Source organism: Peromyscus eremicus, chromosome 8a (assembly GCF_949786415.1).
Source record: "Peromyscus eremicus chromosome 8a, PerEre_H2_v1, whole genome shotgun sequence".
NCBI classification, from domain to species: domain Eukaryota; kingdom Metazoa; phylum Chordata; class Mammalia; order Rodentia; family Cricetidae; genus Peromyscus; species Peromyscus eremicus.
This window is the reverse complement of record NC_081423.1, coordinates 33458308-33480824: the sequence shown is the minus strand read 5'-3', so window position 1 is coordinate 33480824 and position 22517 is coordinate 33458308. Positions and strand designations below refer to the sequence as shown.

General features: G+C 40.3%; 1 protein-coding gene across 2 annotated transcripts in view; it reads left to right on the top strand.

Moving 5' to 3' along the window:
• Nucleotides 1–22517, top strand: part of Canx (calnexin) — a 29752-nt gene that overhangs the window by 5135 nt on the left and 2100 nt on the right. For both annotated transcript variants that reach the window (XM_059270443.1, XM_059270444.1), the window contains exons 2-14: nt 7033–7213; nt 7818–7891; nt 8668–8726; nt 10160–10301; nt 10723–10804; nt 12061–12253; nt 16001–16190; nt 17342–17455; nt 18077–18233; nt 19412–19627; nt 20162–20281; nt 21470–21593; nt 21732–21811. In XM_059270443.1, coding sequence (XP_059126426.1) covers nt 7040–7213; nt 7818–7891; nt 8668–8726; nt 10160–10301; nt 10723–10804; nt 12061–12253; nt 16001–16190; nt 17342–17455; nt 18077–18233; nt 19412–19627; nt 20162–20281; nt 21470–21593; nt 21732–21811 — 1725 coding nt within the window. In that variant the 5' untranslated portion in view covers nt 7033–7039. The remainder of the gene's footprint in view (nt 1–7032; nt 7214–7817; nt 7892–8667; nt 8727–10159; nt 10302–10722; nt 10805–12060; nt 12254–16000; nt 16191–17341; nt 17456–18076; nt 18234–19411; nt 19628–20161; nt 20282–21469; nt 21594–21731; nt 21812–22517) is intronic.

Below are 22517 nucleotides of genomic sequence, written 5' to 3'. Positions count from 1 at the left end.
ACCAGGCCTTTTACATGGGTGTGCTCAGAGTATATTCAGACCACACTCACTTCTACATGTGTAGTTCCTAGTTCTGAGAAGAATTTATTTTTGGAATTTTTTCCCTTTGGCCTTGGCTTTTTTTTTTTTTTTTTTTTTTTTTTTTAAACATTGGGGAGGGAGCATTGGGAATGTGTGTGTACATGTCATAGCACGTGTGTGGAAGTATGAGGGCTACTTGCAGGAGCCAGTTCTCAGAGTCATGTAGGTTCTTGGGATCTTCATCCACTGAGCTCTCTATTTTGCCAGGCTTTGTTTTATTTCTTTGAGAGAGAGCCTGTGTGTCCCTGGTTGGCCTTTTCATTCTGTAACTGCTCATCCTTCCTGCTTAGTCACCTAAGTGCTACCACAGGTATGTACCTCCAGCATTCCGGTTAAGTGTATCAAGTGCTCTGCTAGGCACCAGATGCTGCTTCTCCTTGGTCCCCAAAGAGTTTGTGTAGTGTCCAGTTAAATGACTACTGGGAAATAGTCTTGGACTTGACCAGCTCTTTTAACGTTCTGGATCATAAAATGTGTCATGTGTATGTTAGTCGTTCTCTTTCCACCATTGGTTTTATTATTTGCCTTAAAGGCTAAGCCATTTTTGAGAGAAGTTTTCCTTGCAGTAAGCTCAGATGTTAAGATTTTGCATGTCTGTGGCTTTGATTTCTAATCATTTGTCTCTTCTGAAGGTCTATGGCACTCACTAGTAATTTGTAATTTCACAAGACAAAGATTGGAGCTGCATAACAGGCACAGGTCTGGTTTTGCTACTCAACACTACCAAAAGGGAAAGAAAAAGTGGGAAACAGATTTTACAAGGACATATACTGAGACAGTTGTGTTTGTATTTGTAACTGGTAGCCATGCAGCCTTGCATTTTCAGTCTAGCTCAAAGGGGCTCTGTGGCATCAAACTTAAATGACAAAATCCTGTGTGCTTGTGTAAGATTGTTAGGGTGAGCCTAAAGAAGATTAGAAGACAGGGCTGAGGTAGTAGTAGCTCATTGATAGAGCATGTGACTAGTGTCTGCAAGCCACTGCGTTCAAGCACTATAGGAAAAAACAGTAAATGAAGAACTTCAAGAAAACCAGAAAGTGATATATCTTGTAAGCAGAAAATAAAATTATGTTGGAAGCTGGAAAAAATGGTATATAGGAATACTAGAAGCCTTACCTTAGAAATAGAAAAGAATTGTAGGAAATGTGTTTCTGTATAGGAGTAAGATAATCTCTGCATTGACTTTCCTGGACCTTGCAGTTCCAGGGAGTACTTGCTAACTGTGGCTTCAGAGCTCTCTGCTGACTGTTTTCCACATTGGTTGCAAAACCTAGACTTGTAGCATGCCAGGCAAGTACTCTACCATCGAGCTCTAATCTGTCCCCTGTTGCTTGATTTTTTTTTTTTTAAATGAAAAAAACTTGATTGCCTGGATGGTTCGGTGGGTAAAGAGGCTTACTGCCGTGCCTGATATCCTGAGTCCAATTCCCACGTCCCACATGGTGGAAAGTGGGAAAGAGAACAGACCCTAGAAAGTTGAAAGTAGTTCTCTGACCTTCACCCACAATAAATAGATTAAAAACCAGCCTTATTGCTTGCTTTTTTTTTTTTTTTTTCTTCTTGAGACAGCGTTTCTCTGTGTAATTTTGTGCCTTTCCTGGAACTCACTTTGTAGACCAGGCTGGCCTCGAACTCACAGAGATCCTCCTGCCTCTGCCTTCTGAGTGCTGGAATTAAAGGCGTGCGCCACCACTGCCCGGTGTGCTTTTTTTCTTTTGAGACAGGGTCTCTAAATAACTCTGACTGTATTGGAACTCACTGTGTAGACCGAGCTGCTTTGAACTCACAGCCTGCTTCTGCCTTAGGAGACTGTAGGTGTAAATATAAAAGATTTGGAGTGAACCAAAAAAAAAGGAATCATTGTAGACATTAAGATATATGAATAAGCCGGGTGGTGGCAGCGGCGCATGCCTTTAGTCCCAGCACTGGGTGGGGGGAGAGGGTGCACACACAGCCAGGCTGATTTCTATGAGTTTGAGGCCAGCCTGGTCTGTAGAGATCCAGGACAGGAACCAAAACTACACAGAGAAAACCTGTCTCAAAGAAAAAAAAAAAAAAGATCTATGAATAATAGCCAGGAATGGTAACTTGTTAGTTAGTCTTGTGTAATTGTTAAAAGACTGCTCAAGCACAAAGACGACACAGGTATTACTCAAGTTTCTTAGGCATCTCATAGCTGTCACAGTTTCTTAGATTTCAGTTTGTCAAACATTTGTTTTTTGGTAGTTTTACCTTTTTTTTTTTTTTTTTTTTTTTTGAGGAAAACTGAGGAGGTATTTTGTGGACTATGCTGCTTGGGATTTGCCTGTCCCTTCCTTATCCGACTGCAGACATGGGTTTTAGGGGAAGGTCAAAGGTTCTACTACCCCCTTTGTCACATGGTATCAAGGATGTATGTTGTCAGTATGGCCCATCTCTGATCAAAACTGGCTGAGGTATTCTGCCAGCTTTCTACACTAAACTCCCTCTTCTCCTCCTCTCTGTTCTCTTTAGAAAGCTGTGACAGTGCAGCCTAAAGGTAAGGATGCTCACAATGCATGAAGGGGCAGTGTCAATGAATTCTAGATTCTGTGCAGGAACTTTGTAGGAGTGTATAATCTAGTATTCTAATTTTGTTGCTCAAACTATTCATCTTTGATTGATCCTTCAGCTTGTTCAGTAAACTATTCCTCTGATGTCCTTTTGTGATTGTTTCATTGATCACTTACTCTCTGGCACTATATATTTAGATTTCTTCCCCACCCTCCCCACTATGGAACTGGTCTGCCTCACTTAAGTTTCCTGAGTGCCAGGGTTCTAGGCATGTGCCACCACATCTAGCTTCCACGATTGTCTTGCAGGTTATTCAGTTCTCTTAGAATTAGCTATTTCAAAGAGTGTTCTTTCCTTTTATGAGAAACTAAGAACTTATATTTGGTCCATTGATGGTTACAGTAATGTAGTGTCTTTCATTTCTTTGGGTCTTCTGAGTTGACAGCACGGAAGTATGTATGCATTCCAACTGGTTTATGTATGCAAATACATGCAAACATTTTTATGTAACTGTCTGTATTAAGCTAAACATTCATACAGATGTCTCTAATTCTGTTTGCGTTGCCATATAGATTCTTCCAGCCTCTATTTGCTTATCTGTACATTTTTATTCCAACAGAAAAACTGGCTGCCATCTACTTAATTGTTCAATTGCTATTGACACACCTTGCCATATCAGAATCATTGACCAATCTGCCATGGGAAACAGCTCTCAAAGCTAGTGTGGTACTTTGTTTTGGTTTGGTTTTTATTTTTGTTGTTTTTTGAAACAGGGTTTTTCAATGTGTAGTCCTAACTGTTCTAGAACTCACTCAGTAGACCAGGCTGGCCTCAAACTCACACAGATCTGCCTGCCTCTGCCTCCCAAGTGATTGCATTAAAGGTGTGTGTCACCACCGCCTGGCTCACACAGAGTTGATTTTTATGGTCCAGTCTCTTGTTCTGCCCCTTTCAGAATGTTAGTAATTGGGATTCTGCAGCAGTTTGGCCTCTTGCTTAGTTAGCAACACACTGTAGATTCACCTGTCGTCTCTATGTTTGAGCACTTCTCTCAGTGATTAAACAAGATTGCCTAATATGGATGAACTAGTTTATTTTTCCATTCACCTGTTGGAAGTATATTTTGATTGCCTTTAGAATTTTGGGTACAGGTCATTGACTCATTCCGGGCCTCTAAAGTGCTGAGCCATGCATGGTCTTTACCGCTGAACTGTACTCCCTGCTTTTGCTTAGATTCTAAATGGGTTCTCTCTTATGCTGAGGCTTATTTCTTTGTATGTTTAAATCAAGTCCATCAGATGTGTGTTTTGTAAATATTTTCTCCCAGTTCGTAATTGTCCTTTACTATCTTACATTTTTAAAAGAGCAGAAGTGTTTTTTTTTAAACCCATAACATACAACAAAGTATTTTTTAAAGATTTATTTCTACTTTTTATTATGTGTATGTGTCTGTAGGAGGTTATGTGCACATGAGTGCAGATGTCTGTAAAGGCTAGAATTGTTGGATTCCACGGAACTTGGAGTTACAGACAGGTGTAATCCTCTTGATGTGCTGGGAACTGAACTTGGGTCCTCTGGAAGAGCAGGAAACACTTGAAAGTGCTGAGCCATCGCTCCTCTCTTAAAGTCTTTTTTTTTTTCTTTCTTTTTTTTTTTTTTTTTGTTTTTTTTTTTTCGAGACAGGGTTTCTCTGTGTAGCTTTGTGCCTTTCCTGGAACTCACTTGGTAGCCCAGGCCTCGAACTCACAGAGATCCGCCTGCCTCTGCCTCCCGAGTGCTGGGATTAAAGGCGTGCGCCACCACCGCCCGGCCTCTTAAAGTCTTAAGTCTACATATATGTGTATTAGAGTTTATAAGGAATTTGTAGTTCAGCGTTAGAACAGGTGGTTGGCAGTTATTTTAGAAACTCAATTGGTCAATAGAGTAAATTGGGCCCATTTCCTTTTCCTTTTTTGTTTTAGACTTGTCTGCAAAGTAAAGATCTTCATTGTAAAGAAGAGAAAAAATAAGTTTCTTTCCTCCCTCCCCTCTCGTTCTTTTTTCTTGTTTAAAAAAAGTTGTTTTTTGGTTTTTTTTTTGTTTGTTTTTTTAAATATAGTTTTAAAAAGAAGTTTGTGGGGCTAGCAAGATGGCTCACTGGTTATGAAAGAGCATTTGTTCTTGTAGAGGACCTGGGTTTATTTCTCAACACCCACATGGTGGTTCACAATCATCTATAACTCCAATTCTACAGAATCTGACCTTTGCAGGCAAAACATTCATACAGATAAATCTAAAAATTTATTTATTTTGTTGTTGTATGCTTGTGAGTGCCACAGCATATCTGTAGAGGTTAGGGGACAACTTCAGGGAATCAGTTTTTTAGGTTCACCATGTGAGTGAGGGGTTTTGGGAAATTACTATGCAGAGCAGCCTGAGAGAAAGAACTGATTGCTAGAGGATGTACAGGTGTCTGCAGATGCAGACTTCCATGACAGGGTTTTGGGGTAAGGAATCTTACCTGGGTGTAGGGTGGCCTCAAAGAGGAATAATTGAAGCCATGAGACAGGATGTCAGTAAGTATTCTGTTGTTGGTAATGGAGAGTGAAAGATCAGGGTTGGCTTGGTGACCATGTGGGAAAGAGGAAGTTGTACCCTGTCAAAGGCATGTTTATGCTTGTACATCATTCACTTGTTTCTTTCTCCAGTCTCTTGGCTCTGCTTTCTCAGGCCCCATCTACTCCCAGCTCACTTTGTGCTCTTAATAGCTTGCTCAGCTTTTATTTCAGTAGAACTGTGATCCTTAAAAAGAAGGCCTACCTACCACCCATGACAGTCTAGTTTAATACCAGAGACCTAAGTGCTTAGGAGATGAGAGATTGAAGTAGCTTAATGTTTTTGTTGAATCTTAGAACACTAATTTTAAAATATGTCTACACTTGAGAACTGAACAGCAGCAACATCAATGTCTTTGAGTGTGAACTGAATTATTATTGCCTCTGTCGTTTTGTTTTAATGTTTTAATCAGTAACTGTAAATTAGATGTGAAAGATATTTTGAACGTTAAGAAATGGATTAGGAGTTAAGGAGATGGCATGTGGGTAAAGGTACCTGCCACCAGGCCTGATGACCTAAGTTAGATCCCTAGACTCCAATGGTAGAAAGAAAGACTCCTGAAAGTTGTCTTTTGATAGCTTTGAAGAAGAGGGCACATTGTAAATAAATGTAATAAACTGGTTAATTGAATACCCTTGGTGTATTGTTTGACATCGTGTGTGAGAGAAAGAGACAGGGTTTCGCGTGGTTTAGGGTGGCCTTGAAGTTAGGGTTTTCCTGCCTGAGCCAACTGAATGTTAGTTCAGGTATGTACCAGAACACCCAGTTTATATTGGTATAGTTAGATCTGCTTGAGTGTTGCTTTTAACTAACTGATTTTAGAAAAACCCTTTCTCCTAGGGTTCACCCCCCCCCCCCAGCCCCCACTATTTTTCCTGGTTTTTCAAGACAGGATCTCTGTGTAACTGCTCTGGCTGTCCTGGAACTTACTTTGTAGACCTGGCTGTCCTCAAACTCACAGAGATCTGCCTGCCTCTGCTTCCCAAGCACTGGAATTAAAGGTGTGCACTACCACACCCAGCTCACTTTTCTTTCTTTCTTTTCTTTTGGTTTTTCGAGACAGGGTTTCTCTGTGTAGGTTTGTGTCTTTCCTGGATCTCGCTCTGTAGACCAGGCTGGCCTCGAACTCAGAGATCCGCCTGCCTCTGCCTCCCGAGTGCTGGGATTAAAGGCGTGTGTCACCACCGCCCACGCTTTTCCTTTTTGTTATTTATTTATTTATTTTTTTAAGATTTATTTATTTATTATGTATACAGCATGTATCCCTGTAGGCCAGAAGAGGGCACCAAATCTCATTACAGATGGTTGTGAGCCACCATGTGGTTGCTGGGAATTGAACTCAGGACCTCTGGAAGAGCAGTCAGTGCTCTTAACCTCTGAGCCATCTCTCCAGCCCTCCTTTTTGTTATTTTGTCCTTTTTTTCCCCCCCAGAGCTGAGGACAGAACCCAGGGCCTTGCGCTTGCTAGGCAAACGCTCTACCACTTAGTTAATTCCCAACCCCCACACTTTTCCTTCTTTATAGGTTGAAATACAGTATTTCTTTTAGTTCCTTGATTTTTTTTTTTTAAGATTTATTATGTATCGTGTTCTTTCTGCCTGCATGTACACCTGTCGGCCAGAAGAGGGCACCAGATCTCATTACAGATGGTTGTGAGCCACCATGTGGTTGCTGGGAATTGAACTCAGGACCTCTGAAAGAACAACCCGTGCTACTAACCTCTGAGCCATCTCTCCAGCCCTAATTCTTTGATTTTAAGCAAGGAGCAGGTGAAGGTTTTATGGGATTTAAAATGGAAGACAACACATTCTATTCTTTTTGCAGGTAGATCATGGAAGGGAAGTGGTTACTGTGTTGGCTACTGGTCCTTGGCGCTGCAGCTGTTCAGGCTCATGAAGGACATGATGATGACATGATTGATATTGAAGATGATCTTGATGATGTTATTGAAGAGGTAGAAGATTCAAAATCGAAATCAGATACCAGCACTCCTTCATCTCCAAAGGTTTGAAGTAGATCTTTTTGTTATTGTTGTTGTTTTGAGTAGTAAGACAGGGTTTCTCTGTGTAGCCCTGGCTGTCCTGGTAGACCAGCCTGGCCAGGAACTCAAGATCAAGAGATCCACCTGCTCTGCCTCCTGAGTGCTAGGATTAAAGGGTTGGGCCACCATGCCCCACTTGATGTAGATCCTTTTAGCTCTTGGTTTAAAAATCAAAAAATATGAAGCCAGAGTCTAGGAATATATAGTTCAGTGGTAGAGTGCTTGCCTAGTATATGTAAGGCTCTCAATTTGATCCCTAGCAAACCCCCTCCCAAAAAAGATTGTTTTCAAAGGCAAAGCAAACTTCTTAAAAAGATATTTGCTAAGCCTTCTAGCAGCTTTTGGTTTCATATGGATTGAATTCAGGGACAGCTGTAACAATTGAAATTAAACCAAGAGAGTAAATTCTAAGGAATGTTACTAAATGCCCCTCCCCTCCCAATACCACACAGTCTTCTTGTAGCTCTGGATGGCCTGGGATTTGTGATCTTCCTGAAGGACTGGGGCTGTGCCATTGCTGCCCGGCTTAAAATGTTACTTCTTAATTACATTTTCATGTTTAACACAGGTCACCTACAAAGCTCCAGTTCCAACAGGGGAAGTTTATTTTGCTGACTCCTTTGACAGAGGATCTCTGTCAGGGTAAGTGTTTTCATGGGGGTAAAAGTTTGTCTTGTACATAAGAAAATACTGGAAAAGTTCCTGCTCCTTTTGAAGCAGTATTGGGGTTGAACCTAGTGTCACATGTGGGAGGTAAGTACTCTGCTGAGAGCTACAGCTTTAGAAAGTGGGCCCCTGGGAATCCTGCTGAAGAGAGGGAGGAAGGATTGTAGGAGCCAGAGGGATCAAGGACATCACAAGAAAACTCACAGAATCAACTAACCTGGGTTCATAGGAGGGGAAACGGGTCGAAATATACTTTTTTTTTTTTGGTTATTTTTTTCCGGGTTTTTTGTTTGTTTTTTTGTTTTTGAGACAGGGTTTCTCTATGTAGCCCTGGCTGTCCTGGAACTCCACTATGTAGACCAGACTGGCCTTGAACTCACAGAGATCTTCCTCCCTCAGCCTTCCAAGTGCTGGGATTAAAGTTGTATGCTACCACCACCCAGCTGGGATGTAAACTTTTGAATGAATGAATAAGTGAGTGAGTGAATGAAAGAAAGAAAGTAGGCCCCTGGGATTTCGTTTTAACAGGCATGTGCAGTAGTACAGCTCCAGTGTTATACATGAACGTTGTCTTGGAACTTTGCCTCTTGTTGCTTTCATTCCTGTTCTCCTCTCCCCTACATTTCATTCTTTGGGAATTTTTTGTTTCCTCTTGAGCTTGTTAAGTAGGCTAGATGGACTAGGAAAAAGATGCGACTCAAGGCAGCGTTGACTGTCACATGAATTTTAACTCGGGTTTGTCTTAATTTCAGGTGGATTTTATCTAAAGCCAAAAAAGATGACACTGATGATGAAATTGCCAAATATGATGGTGAGAATATGCTCTAGATACAGTATGATTTCAAAGAGGCATCTTGTTTCCATGGTGTCTCTTTTAAAACATAACATGCTTTTTAATTTTTGAGGATTTCATATGTGTATATAATGTATTGATCTCTCTCTCTCTCTCTCACACACACACACACACACACACACACACACACACACACACACACCCCTCCCCTGACTCCACCCCTCCCCTGACTCCTCCCTGATCTATTTCTCTTCGTCCCTCCCAACTGAAAGCCCACTGATTCCAGTTTGTGTTGCCCGAATGCTCACGCTGGGGTTAACCTCTAGGTCCATGGCCTTACGACTAATTCAAAAGATGTTTGATGCTAGAGTGATGGTTTAGTCAGGAGCATGTGTTGCTTTTCCCAAGGCAAGTTTGGTTCCCAACACCCACGTCAGTGGCTTACAACCACCTGTAACTCAGGCTCTCGGGGTTAGAAACCTTCTTCTGGCCTCCATGGGTATTCACATACACAAACACAATCACAAACAGAAGTAAAAACTATTTTGTTTTTCTTTTAAAACTTTTTATCTTTGAAATTAAAATACAATTACATTGTTTTCCCTCTTTCCTTTCCTCCCTCCAGTCCTTCTCATGCACCCCATGCTCTCTTTCTACTTCATGGCCTCTATTTTTTTATTATTATACACTTTCCTCTAAGTATACGAATACAACTTGCTCACTTTGTGTAGAAAGTTATTTGCATGTATATGATTTCAAGACTGACCACTTGGTAACCAATTGGGCCTCTTCCTAGGGAAGACTATTTCTTCTCCCACTCCTGTCTTGGAACTTGCTCTGTAAATCAGACTGTCCTAAAACTCAGAGATCTTCCTGCCTCTGCCTCCAAAGTGCTAGGATTAAAGGCTTGTGCCACCTTGCTTGGCTGAAAAATAAATAGTATAAAAAGGAGATATTTTCAGATTTTTCCACCTTAGGAATTATACCATATTTGTATATGGCTTTAGATGTAATAGAAATAGACCTATTTAATAACCATGTTAGAAATGGAAGTTCCAAGCTGGTTGGTGGTGGCACACGCCTTTAAATCTAGCACTGGGGAGGCAAAGGCAGGCAGATTTCTGTGAGTTCAAGGCCAGACTGGTCTACAGAGTGAGTTCTAGGACAGCCAAGGGTACACAGAGAAACCCTGTGTCGGGGAAAAAAAGGAAGTTCCTCTTTAGGTGTAATGAATATAACTAAAGTTATATACCTACAGTTATTTCCAAACCATGTTCTACCCTTTAACAGATAGACACACACTCTACAGTAACTCAGCTTACAGGTAAATGTAATGGTAAATAAACATTGATCATTGTGATACTTATACATCCTGGAATTTAGTTTATTACCATTCAAAAGACCTTAAATGGTAGGCTAACAGTGGAGAGCTTTTTTGTATTGTCTTGTAGGAAAGTGGGAGGTAGATGAAATGAAGGACACGAAGCTTCCAGGTGATAAAGGACTTATACTGATGTCTCGGGCCAAGCATCATGCCATCTCTGCTAAACTGAACAAGCCTTTCACGTTTGACACCAAGCCTCTCATTGTTCAGTAAGTTTAGTGCCTTCTTGATAGTTCTAGAAAAGGTAATCTCAGTTGATACTTAACATACAACAACAAACCCATGAGATGTTGACAGTGGGAATTTTGTGTGAATTTGAACATGTTGAGTGGTTTGTTTTGTTTTTAACTGCTTAGCAAGTTGCTTCAAAACAGTGGTTGTTTACCCTCTTGATAGCAAACAAATGTCTGAATTTTGCATTAACGATTGATTTTGTTTTGTTTTTTGATTTTTGCGGTTGAGTGGCCCCATGAAAGCAGTAGAGGATGGAACCCTTTGTGTGGAACTAATCATACGACCTGTGATGAAATGTGACCAAACTGGGGAGAAATGAACTGGGAAGTGTGATCTTTCAAAGTGCCATAGGTTTTTTTTTTTTTTTTTTTTTTTTGCTTTTCTCTCTGAAACTAGGTATGAGGTTAATTTTCAGAATGGAATAGAATGTGGTGGAGCCTACGTAAAGCTGCTTTCCAAGACCTCAGAACTCAACTTGGTAGGTATTCTGTTTATGTAAAGTTTGTTTTAAAGATCTTAAGAGTTTGGAGTGTAGCTCAGTGCTAGAGTACATGCCTACCAATTCACAGGGCCCTGGGTTCAATCCCCATCATTTAAAAAGAGAGAAAAGTTTACAAGACTTTTGAAAATAAAGGCTGTTCTGCTGTCAAACAACGGAGGCTTGACACTGATGTGCTTGTGACTTGATAAGGTGACTGTTGAAGCTTTAGCTGTATTTTTTTTTTTTTAAAGATTTATTTATTTATTATGTATACAGAAGAGGGCACCAGGTCTCATTACAGATGGTTGTGAGCCACCATGTGGGGGCTGGGAATTGAACTCAGGACCTCTGGAAGAGCAGTTGGTACTCTTAACCTCTGAGCCATCTCTCCAGCCCCGCTTTAGCTGTATTTTATCTCTGGTTTCTTTTTTTTTTTTTTTTTGGTTTTTTTTTTGGTTTTTCGAGACAGGGTTTCTCTGTGTAGCTTTGCGCCTTTCCTGAAACCCACTTGGTAGCCCAGGCTGGCCTTGAACTCACAGAGATCCGCCTGGCTCTGCCTCCCAAGTGCTGGGATTAAAGGCGTGCGCCACCACCGCCCGGCCCTTATCTCTGGTTTCTTAACTGGAATTTTTAGGGTTTTTTGTTTTGTGGTTTTATTTATTTTTTGACACAGAATCTCTGTCAGGCCTAGAACTTGCTGTGTAGACAAGGCAGGCCTTGAACTCCAAGAGATCCACCTGCCTCTTCCTCACAAGTGCAGGGATTAAAGGTGTGTACTGCCAATTTTCTGTTTTCTCAAGTTTATTTCTTGTTTTTGAAAGAAGCTTATATGCATGTAACTTTGTTTTTTTAAGCATTTTAATATTTCTGGAGAGTGATAGTTATGTTTCATTGGTATCTGAACAAGCTCTATAAAGCCATGAGATTTTCTTTAAAAGAAATAGGTTAATTTGTATTGAGTTTTTTAAATGATTTATTTTTATTTTATGTGCATTGGTGTTTTGCTTGCATGTATATCTATATGAAGGTGTCAAATCACTTTGAGCTGGATTACAGACAGTTGTGAGCTGCTATGTAGGTGCTGGGAATTGAACCTAGGTCCTCTGGAAGAGCAGCAAGTGCTCTTAACTGCTGAGCCTTCTTTCCAACCCTTTGTATGGAATTTTGTGAGGAAGTATTATATACTTTTCAAAGTTTGCTTTTTGAATTCTTTGACTAGAGTTAATTAAAGCACTTCACCTTTGTCTCTTAAGGATCAGTTCCACGACAAGACCCCATATACTATTATGTTTGGTCCAGATAAATGTGGAGAGGACTACAAACTGCACTTCATCTTTCGACACAAAAACCCCAAGACAGGTGTATATGAAGAAAAACACGCTAAGAGGCCAGATGCAGATCTGAAGACCTATTTCACTGACAAGAAAACGCACCTTTACACATTAAGTAAGAAAAACCAGCTGCTTGGGGTGGGGGGGTATAAGACATTGCATACTTATCATCTGGTTAATGTTAAGTTTGCAGACTTGAATACTTATGCTTACCAGTAAAAGCCTTTTCTTTATAAAGAATCTTTGGAAAGATCCTATGTACTATCTTCCAATGAAAATGGATAACAGACTATGCTCCCACCTCACCAGGAAACTACTAAAGTGCTTATGGGCTCAAAGTAGAATTTGATGGAGAGGAGAAAATGTATGGTGACTGAGAAGGTCTTGATGCCATGTGTGTAAATTAACAACTTTCATGGTCACAGGTTTACTGCAGAAAGAAAACATGTGCTAATACTAGGAATGTGAAAGACTATTCTTACCGAATTCTCCACAGGTGCGCCTGCCCTGAAGACATTTCTACCAGGGTCCAGAACAGAAGCTACAAGCGGCTAGGATATTAATCTGAGGGCTATCAAATGAATCTAAACACACGGAGTTCTTTAGTCCATTCACTTTATTCTTCTCAGTCAATTCTATCTGCACAGTTTCTTTTCTGTTCTCATACTTAGCTCCTCTCAGTCCCTTCTGCTGTTCTCTCATATCTGTCTAGTTCTTTCCATCTTCCTTCTCATCTTTTTTCCCCCAAGCATGCACATATATATATATTATATATATATATATTATGGACATATATATTATATATATAATATATATATATCTCCATTCATTAACAACTTGTTAGTAAAAACTACAAAGTAAACTCTCAGGGACAAGTATTCTGATAAGAGTCACACTTGGCAAAGACTTGGTCAGCTTAATTGGTGACTGAGAACAGCTGTAGGTTGTAAAAAGTTCTGGCTTTCTCTTAAAGGGATAGCTACAAGGGTTACAAGGAAAGAAATTAAACCAATGAGAGATTTAAGGAAAAGGCAAAGAATAAGTGTACTATTTTATGTGATTAATAATATCCAGACATGGTTAGTCAATTAACAGCCTTTTTCTGTTAATCATCTGACTCTCAGGACCTATACATAATTAGTCTGCTGAGCCTAAAATCTTGCATTAAAAACTGGTGTAAAAAAGCCGGGAGGTGGTGGCGGCGCATGCCTTTAATCCCAGCACTCAGGAGGCAGAGCCAGGTGGATCTCTGAGTTCGAGGCCAGCCTGGTCTACAGAGCGAGATCCAGGACAGGCACCAAAAACTACACAGAGAAACCCTGTCTTGAAAAACAAAAAAAAACAAAACAAAACAAAAAAAAAAAACAAAAAAAAAAAAGCCTGGTGTAAAAATAAATACAAAGTGTTAATTGTTTTCTGAATCAGAGTGGGGAGGTGTCAGTGGAAGAAGCTTAGGACGACATATGTGCTATTGATCTCTTGAAAGACTAAGATATACCAAGGACAGACACTTGCGCTATTACTTCTAGATCAATATAATTCTTCTGAAGGGTTTTGATCCACAAGGCCAGGCACCTGCACCTCTGCTTTGTAAAAATTCGAGGACACTTAGTCTGACCAACTTTGCCTTGTCAGTGGTGAGTGTCCAGTCCACATGGAACAATAGCCTAGAATGAAGTGCATTTTAGTATGTTTCTAATCATACAAATTGTACAGTTAAATAAGAAATCATCTTCTAGACTATCCACAATTGTGTATGTCCATAAAATTGAGATGTAGTCATGAGATTACATGTAGAGTTAACATGGAAATGCACAGTAAATGGGGAGAATCATAGCTGTTATTGCACGAGAAGTTTGCAAAAAGAAACTGCCAATTCATTCAAAAGGCAGTAATTCCATAAGGCCTTGCATGATGTTTCCTCCTTGTTAAATAAAAAATTATAATGAAATATTATTTTTTCAATATTGAATAGCTGTTGGTTAGCTAGTTCCTTTTTCATATGTAGTGTGTTGCATTTATCATTTGAACTACAAAGTTGTAGAGCAGATTGTCTTCTGTTCCTTTATATAGTAATAGGAGTTGAAGTTTGTTTTAATGACGTTTTCACAATCTGAGAAAAAAAATCTTTTTTTTTTTTTTTTTTTTTTTTTTTTTGAGATAGGCTTTTCGTGTATAGCCCTGGCTGTCTAGAAATTCAGAGATCCTCCTACCTCTGCCTGCTGAGTAGGCTTGTGCCACCACACCTAGCAATCTGAGAAATTTTTAAAAGCACAACTGTGGAACAGGGCGTGTGGTATAGTTGTTGGATGTTTATCTAATGTGTTATGCCTGTATGTTTCTGTTCACCACTTGCATGTCTGGTGCTGACATTGCAGAAGAGTATATTGGTCCCCTGAAGCTGGAGTTAAAGACAGTTGTAAGCCACCATGTAGGTGCTGAGAATTGAACTGGGTCCTCTGGAAGAGCAACTACTGCTCTTAACCACTGAGTCATTTCTCCAGCCCCTATCAGTGAAGACCTTTGTGGTTTGTAGATGATTGTCGTGTGGAGATCAGAGGACAATTTTGTGAAGATGTTTCCTCTTCTACCCTAATGTGGGTTATTGGGATCTAACTCAAGAGCATTGGGATTGTGTGGCAAGTGCCTTTATATGCTGCTGTGCATTTCACCATCCCATTCATTCATTCATTCATTCATTCATTCATTCATTTTGTGGTTGTTTTGAGACAGGGTCTTACTGTGTAGCTCTGGCTGTCTGGGAACTCATTATGTAGCCAGGCTGGCCTCAAACTCACAGAGATCCAACTGTCTCTGCCTCCCAAGTGCTGAGATTAAAGGCGTGTGCCATTACACCTGGCTGTTTGTTGCTTAGGCTGGCTCAGACTCTCTGTGTAGCTGAGAATTATTTTGATGGCCCTGCCTCTATCACCCAGATGCTAAGATCACAGGAGTGTGCTACCATGCCCAACAAGTTTATTACTGTTTTTGAGACAGGGTCTTGCTACATGACCTATCCTAGCCTCAAACCTGGATTGCCTAGCAAGTGCTGGTAGTAGAGGAATGCACTACCACATCTGGCCTGGTGTAATAATTTTAACTTTTTTTTTTAAGTTTTCATTTTATGTGTGGCTTTTGCCTGTGTGTATGTCTGTGCATCGTTTGCATACAGTGCCCTCAGAGGCCAGAGAGGGTGTTAACTCTCCTGGAACTGAAGTTATAGATGGTTGTGAGCTACCATATGGATATCAGGAACCAAACCTGTTCTATATACCACTGAGCAATCTCTCCAGCCCCTTATTTATTTTTAATTATTATTTATGTGATGGGTGTTTTTTCTCCATGCATGTCTATGCACCATATGTGTGCTTGGTGCCTATAGCAGCCAGAAAAGGTTGTCATATCCTTTGCTGCTGAAGTTATAGAAGGTGTAAGCAGCCATGTAGATGTTGGGAATTGAACCCTGATCCGCTGGAAGAGCAGTGAGAGCTTTCTTAACCACTGAGCTATTAATCCAGCTCCTTTAACTATTTTAATAGGTAAATAATAGCTATTTAATAGCTCCAGGGTAAGAGTGCTTATTTAGTGTGCACAAGACCCTAGGGTTGATTTCCAGATTGGAGGAAAAAAAACCTTATTAAATTTGTAGTTTCTAGGAACCTAAGGAAATGGCACTGGGGCCCCCAAGCTCTTCAGAACTAAGGCTTTGTTGACTGGTATTCTCACCCCAGTGCCTTGAGCTCTTTGTTCCATGACTACTCACTGGTTCTTTCTCAAGAACACATGATCTGTTTTGGATTGATGGGAATGTTGGGATGAATGCTTAAGTCAGTATTTTTAATTGCATTTAACTTCTTTTCAGTCTTGAACCCAGACAATAGTTTTGAAATATTAGTTGACCAGTCTGTTGTGAACAGTGGCAATCTGCTCAATGACATGACTCCTGCTGTAAACCCTTCACGTGAAATTGAGGACCCAGAAGACCGGAAGCCTGAGGATTGGGATGAAAGACCCAAAATACCAGATCCAGATGCTGTCAAGCCAGATGACTGGTAAATCTTGGAGCTCCATCATTGAGTATTAACAAATATTTTGTGTATTCCACATAGCTTGAACACCTAAATGTTGACTGAATGAGATCTGATTGTTTAAATAATCTGTAACCCGAACATTCAGTAGGCTAAGGCAGAAAGATTGTGAAAGTGGAACCAGTTTGGGCTACATAGTAAGACCTTGTGCCCCGATTGCAAGAAGAGAAGGGGGGAGACTTATGTACTCTATTTTACAGGCGAAAAGTACCAATTACTGTGGCTGGAAAGAAGAACCCAGTAGTGATAGTATAAATTATCCCTCCCCATTTTATAAACTAAAGGATGCTAAAACTGTTGCGGTTTATTTGTACTGACAAGAGTTGTCTTGTGGCAGTCTCTTGGTCCAGTCATTCTAGGGCTTTTTTACTACTGGTTTTTACTGAGTTACAGTGCTAGGTATTGAACCCAGGGCCTCCAGTACACTAAACATGTGTTGTGTTACTGAGGAGTGATCTACTACCATCCACATTTAAAGCTAACATTCTGAAATTCTTAATTGATATTTTTTTTTTTTTACTTATTTTTATGTACATTGATGTTTTGCTTGTATGCGTGTCTGTGTGAGGGTGCCTTGTCCCTTAGAACTAGAGCTACAGACAATTGTGAGCTGCTGTGTGGGTACTGGGAATTGAACCTGGGTCCTTTGGAAGAACAGCCAGTGCTTTTAACTGCTGAGCCATCTCTCCAGCCTTCATGTTTTTGTTTTTGTTTTTGTTTTTTTAATTAGAAAAGATTTCTTGAAGTTTATTTTTGAGACAGAATCTCACTATATAGCCCTAGCTGACCTGGAACCTACTGTATAGACCAGGATGGCCTCAAACTAACAGAGATCTATCTGCCTCCCAAGTACTAGGATTATAGGTGTGCACAACCATACCCAGCTAACTTTAAATTTGTGTTTGTATGTTGAGCATCTTTCCCTCTGACTCTTGATTATTCCTGTAGTTCCATTAGAGAAATGTCTACTTGATCTTTGGCTGCTGTTTTCAGTTGAGCAGGCCTAGATAAATGATTTAGAAATGATTTCTAGGATGAATTAATTGAGTTTTCTAAGAGATTACATTGACTGATTCTCTGGCCAGTATTGTCATAGCTGGTGTTTTCTATTTAAGGGATGAAGATGCCCCTGCTAAGATTCCAGATGAAGAGGCCACAAAGCCTGAAGGCTGGTTAGATGATGAGCCTGAGTATATCCCAGACCCTGATGCAGACAAGCCAGAGGATTGGTGAGAATTTCAGTTTGCTTTTAGAATTACCTGTTGTTTTGTTTTTAAATTAAAACAATAGATCTGGACATGGTGGTGCAAACCTTTGATCACAGTACTTGGGAGGCAGAGGCAAGCAGATCTCCCTGAGGTTTGAGGCCAGCCTGGCCTATAAAGTGAGTTCCAGGACAGCTAGGGTTGGCTGTTATGCAAGGAAACCTTTCTTGGAAAAACCAAAAGTAAATAAATAAATACATAAATAAATAAATAAATAAATAAAAGTAATAAGCGCGTACGCACGAAGAACCCAGGCGTGTTCCTGCACACCTTTAACCTCACCACTCAGAGCCAGGTAGATCTCTTAAGTTCAAGGCCAGCCTGGTCTACAAAGAATTCCTGGACACAGAAAAATCCTATCTCAAAAAACCAAAAAGAAAAAAAAAGGCAGTAAGTACAGCCAAATGCCCAAGTTTAAGTGGAGAGCTCTATAAACTTTACTAAATTTCATTGTGTAAAAACAAAATTGATCTTTTATGAAAGATCATTGCTGCTAGGGATGAGAACTGAGATACTGTTCTGAATCAGTAGCATCTTGAGCACAGGGCTGGCTGTTCAGTTGTAACTTGGCTTGTACCTCCACAGGGATGAGGATATGGATGGAGAATGGGAGGCTCCTCAGATTGCCAACCCTAAATGTGAGTCAGCCCCTGGGTGTGGAGTCTGGCAGCGACCTATGATTGACAACCCCAAGTATAAGGGCAAATGGAAGCCTCCCATGATTGACAATCCTAACTACCAGGTTTGTGCCTCTTGATGGTTTACTTGTTTTCATTAATCTGTTTACTGTTAATGGTTTACTGTTCATTATCTGGGTAGAAGTCTGATTAATGAGGTAGTAGGTTTGATGACTGTATTGAAGCTGTTTCATCAAGAAGATAAAGTAAACTTAAGAGACAGTTGAATAATAGGCTAAACATAAAACCTAAAAACAGGGGAGAAAAGTGTTCACAATTGCTGTGTGACCTTTGTTTGAAACTAAAAGTAGAGCCAGAGAACCTGTATACCCTCTTGTCATCAAGTGTCGGGATTGCTTTAGCCACAGGACCCAGGAGTTATATTGGCCATAAGGGAACTGTGATGGTAGTTGGATCTTGCCATGTTAAGTCAGCTTATTGCTTGTTCTCATTGGTTTTCTTCAACTGCCAAAAGACCAGGTGCACATGAAGTGGTAGGAATATGTGTAGTGAAGTTGTGAAGCCCCAGTTGTATTCTGGGAATGTATCTATTGAGATTTTTACCTGGCTTCAGTTTCCAAGCCAAGAAAATTACAATCATTTCCATTTAGACTTTAAGATATAAAGTATAGGTACATCTGTATGCATATACTGTGTATGCTTTTCTGTTGTAAAATGTTTTTAGTTGTACATTTAGATAAGTAAGATGAAATAAAAATTATACTTTGGCTTGCCATTGAACTATCTGGATATGTTGATACATGCCTATAATTCTAACACTTGGTCATCAGCATGAGGACCAGGAGTCGAAGGTCAACTTTAGCTATAATTAGGAGAATCAGGAGTAATTTAAGGCTACCGTGGGCCTGAAACCTTGTTTAACAAAATCAAACGAAAATCACCACTGGGAAATGGCTTTACTGACTACATTCCACCAACACTTAATAAGGGTGGAGTGGGCTGCACAGAACCAGGGGTTGGTTCCGAACAAGATCCTGGAGATTGGAAATTGAATTAGGTGGAATCCAGAAATCAGAGTATAAAAACATCATTAGTGCTTATTGTTCTGCTGTTTGTTTAAATTTGACAAAGTTAATGCTTATCTCTGTTAATCATACAAAATGAGTCTTATAGCTTTTCTTTTATTTTTATTATTATTATTATTATTATTATTATTATCTGAAATGATGTTTTGAAACTTCTTTTCCTACCTCTACCCCCGTCCGCCCCCGAAAAAACCTAGGGAGTCTGGAAACCAAGGAAAATACCAAATCCAGATTTCTTTGAAGACCTGGAACCTTTTAAGATGACTCCTTTCAGTGCTATTGGTTTGGAGCTCTGGTCCATGACTTCCGACATTTTTTTTGACAACTTTATCATTGGTAGTGACCCTAGAGTAGTTGACGATTGGGCCAATGATGGGTGGGGCCTGAAGAAAGCTGCTGATGGGGCTGCCGAGGTTAGTGATTGTTCATTACTGTGCATTTATATCTGCTTTTGGGGGAAACTGATTGCTTTGTGAAAAGCAGTTTTTTTAGTGTTAAGACCTGATTCTATTAGTCTCATTCTGGCTTTAGAGCCTGTATGTATGTACTGTTGTGTGTATGTGCGTGTGTGCGTATGCATGTATTTACAATTTAAGTGTATTTAATGTACTAAAAATGCTGAATCTTAGTTTACTCCTTGTATGGAATTTTCAAATAACTAATGATGTGGCTGTGCTGAGATTTGAAGGGCCAGAGTCTAGCTGGCCCTTCTGAGTCTGTTTTCTGAGTAAGGGACCTTTTGCAGTTGTTACAAGCCACCTTTTCCTGCACCTGTGTAGGTGAAACCTCATGATGGTGAGAGCAGGAAAGTGAGGACTTTTTCCTGTTTTCCTTATGCGCATCTTAGTTTGACTCCTTTGAAAAAGAAGGAACCAAGTTGTGCCCATTCCTTGAGTAACATGGGACAATTAGAAGCCAGTTCTCTGAATTATTGTTTGGTTTTTCAGCCAGGTGTCGTGGGGCAGATGCTGGAGGCAGCTGAAGAGCGTCCATGGCTCTGGGTGGTCTACATTCTGACTGTAGCTTTGCCAGTGTTCCTTGTGATCCTCTTCTGCTGTTCTGGAAAGGTAGGAATATTAGAGTTCTTTTGATGTTAAGAAAAAATAACTAATTTACAGTTATCTTTTTTACAGTAGTGTCGATAAATACTTTGTCATATTTTGCATTGGCTTTTTTTTCTTTTCCCTTTTTTAAACAAGATCCCCCCTGGGTTTGAGCCAGGGGAGGTGATGTTTCTATCTCTACCAGACTTTAAAAGGAGTCTGTCTGCTCTAGCACAGGTCACCTGACCGCCTTAGACAGCAATAAAGTAAAATAGAAACCTTTATTTAGAATTAAAGCCAACACTTGAGTGTGACAAACACACCTTTCAGCTCGAAGTAGCGCTTCACTAATGGAGCAAGTGTTTTGTTCTGCACAATCAGGCCGTGGTCAAACCTGGGAGAGGGTGCAGGGATACCGCAGGACTGGCAACTAGTCCTCTTTGCCCGGGTCCCTTCTCTAGTGTGTAGACCATGATTGCATTGACTTGTAAAACATTAGTCACCATTTCTCAGTGGGCCATTGTGCCCAGGTGATGACAGGATTTAAGAGTCCTTTGTTTGTCATTCCACTCTATTACTAGTCTTAATATTTGGTGGCAGCTTTTAAAGAAAAAAGAACAACTTAGATACAAGATCATCCATCTAGGAACAAATCATTTTCTCTCCTGATGTTATTTTTATTCTTATATTTTGTTATTTGGTCTTTAATTATTTATCCATTTCTCCCTCCTTGCCTTCACTCTGTCCAAACAATACTTCTCAAAACTATGCATGCAGGTTTTACAGCATCAACATTTTTCTGGGTGTGTTTTTTTTGTTTTTTTTTTGTTGTTGTTGTTGTTGTTTATTCAACGTTTTTCTTATTTGGCCCTTGTTGCATGCTGTCTCATAACTTAGGATTTGATTTCTGTGGATGGCACTTTGTCAAATTCAAAGGTCTCTTTGCAGCCTTACCCTCACCACTGTTTGAAGTATCTGAGTCAGCTTGACAATCTGGGCCTGTACTTCCCGCCTGAGCCTTTGTTCTTACTGTTTATTCTATTTTGGTACCTCTCTCCCTCTGCTCCCCTCTCACTTTCCCTCCCAGAAAAAAAAAAATGAGTAAGAATATGTTTTTCACATGTCTGCACTTTGCCCACAGACATTCAGGAGTTGAGGGGTAATATATTTGTGACAACATAAACATGGTTCTCGCACTTGTTAATAATCCAGAAACAGTCCAATGCTATGGAGTACAAGAAGACGGATGCTCCCCAGCCAGATGTGAAGGAGGAGGAAGGGAAGGAAGACGAGAAGAGCAAGGGAGATGAAGACGATGAAGGGGAAGAGAAGCTTGGTGAGTGGTACCTAGAAATCTGTCTTAAATCCTGACTAACAAAACAAGTCACAGGGAAAGATTGTTTTTAAATGATGCTCTAATTATTGTCAAAGCCAGATGTGAAGTTTTGTTCAATTGTTTCATTTCCTGTCTTAGAAGAGAAACAGAAGAGTGATGCTGAAGAAGACGGTGGCACTGGCAGTCAGGATGAGGAAGAGAGAACACCTGCAGCAGAGGTGAAGGGGCTCATCAGTACCTCCGTCATCTCAGCCGAGAGGGTGTCTATGAAATGGGTTGTTAAAGTAGTGTATGTGAGTGCACATGCTTGAAGATGCCAGAGGTGATGGGTCCATCCCCAAGGCACTGGAGTTACAGGTGGTGTGGGTCATCTAAAGAGCAGTATGTGCTCTTAACCACTGAGCCCTCTCTCCAGCACAAAGGGAATGTTGTCACAGATTAATTAATGATCAATATTTTATTTGAATCTCAAGTTTTTCTGTGCACAAAATTTTTATTTTGTTTATTTACATTTTTGTATTAAGTAGAAGTTGGAAAAGAAAAATATGGTTTCTGAGATGGGGAGTGTTGAGTTGCTTAACAGTCCTGTGACATTTATGTCTCCTCACTGTGCCCTCAAAGGTATTTCATGCATACCACTGTATTTTAAACTTTTTAGATAGGGTTTCATCTAACCCACACTGACATTGAACTCTGCAGTCAGGGATAATATTGAATTGCTCATCTTCGTGATTTCATGCCTGGTATTACATACAGTTCCATGCTCCAACCTACTCTACTCTGTGGTGCTGTAAGTGCTCTTAAGGGCACCCATATGGTGGCTCACAGCTGTCTGTAACTCTAGTCCTAGGGGAATCTGATGCCCTCTTCTGGCTCCAAGGGTACCAGGCATGCACAGGGTGCACAGATACACATCCAGGCAAA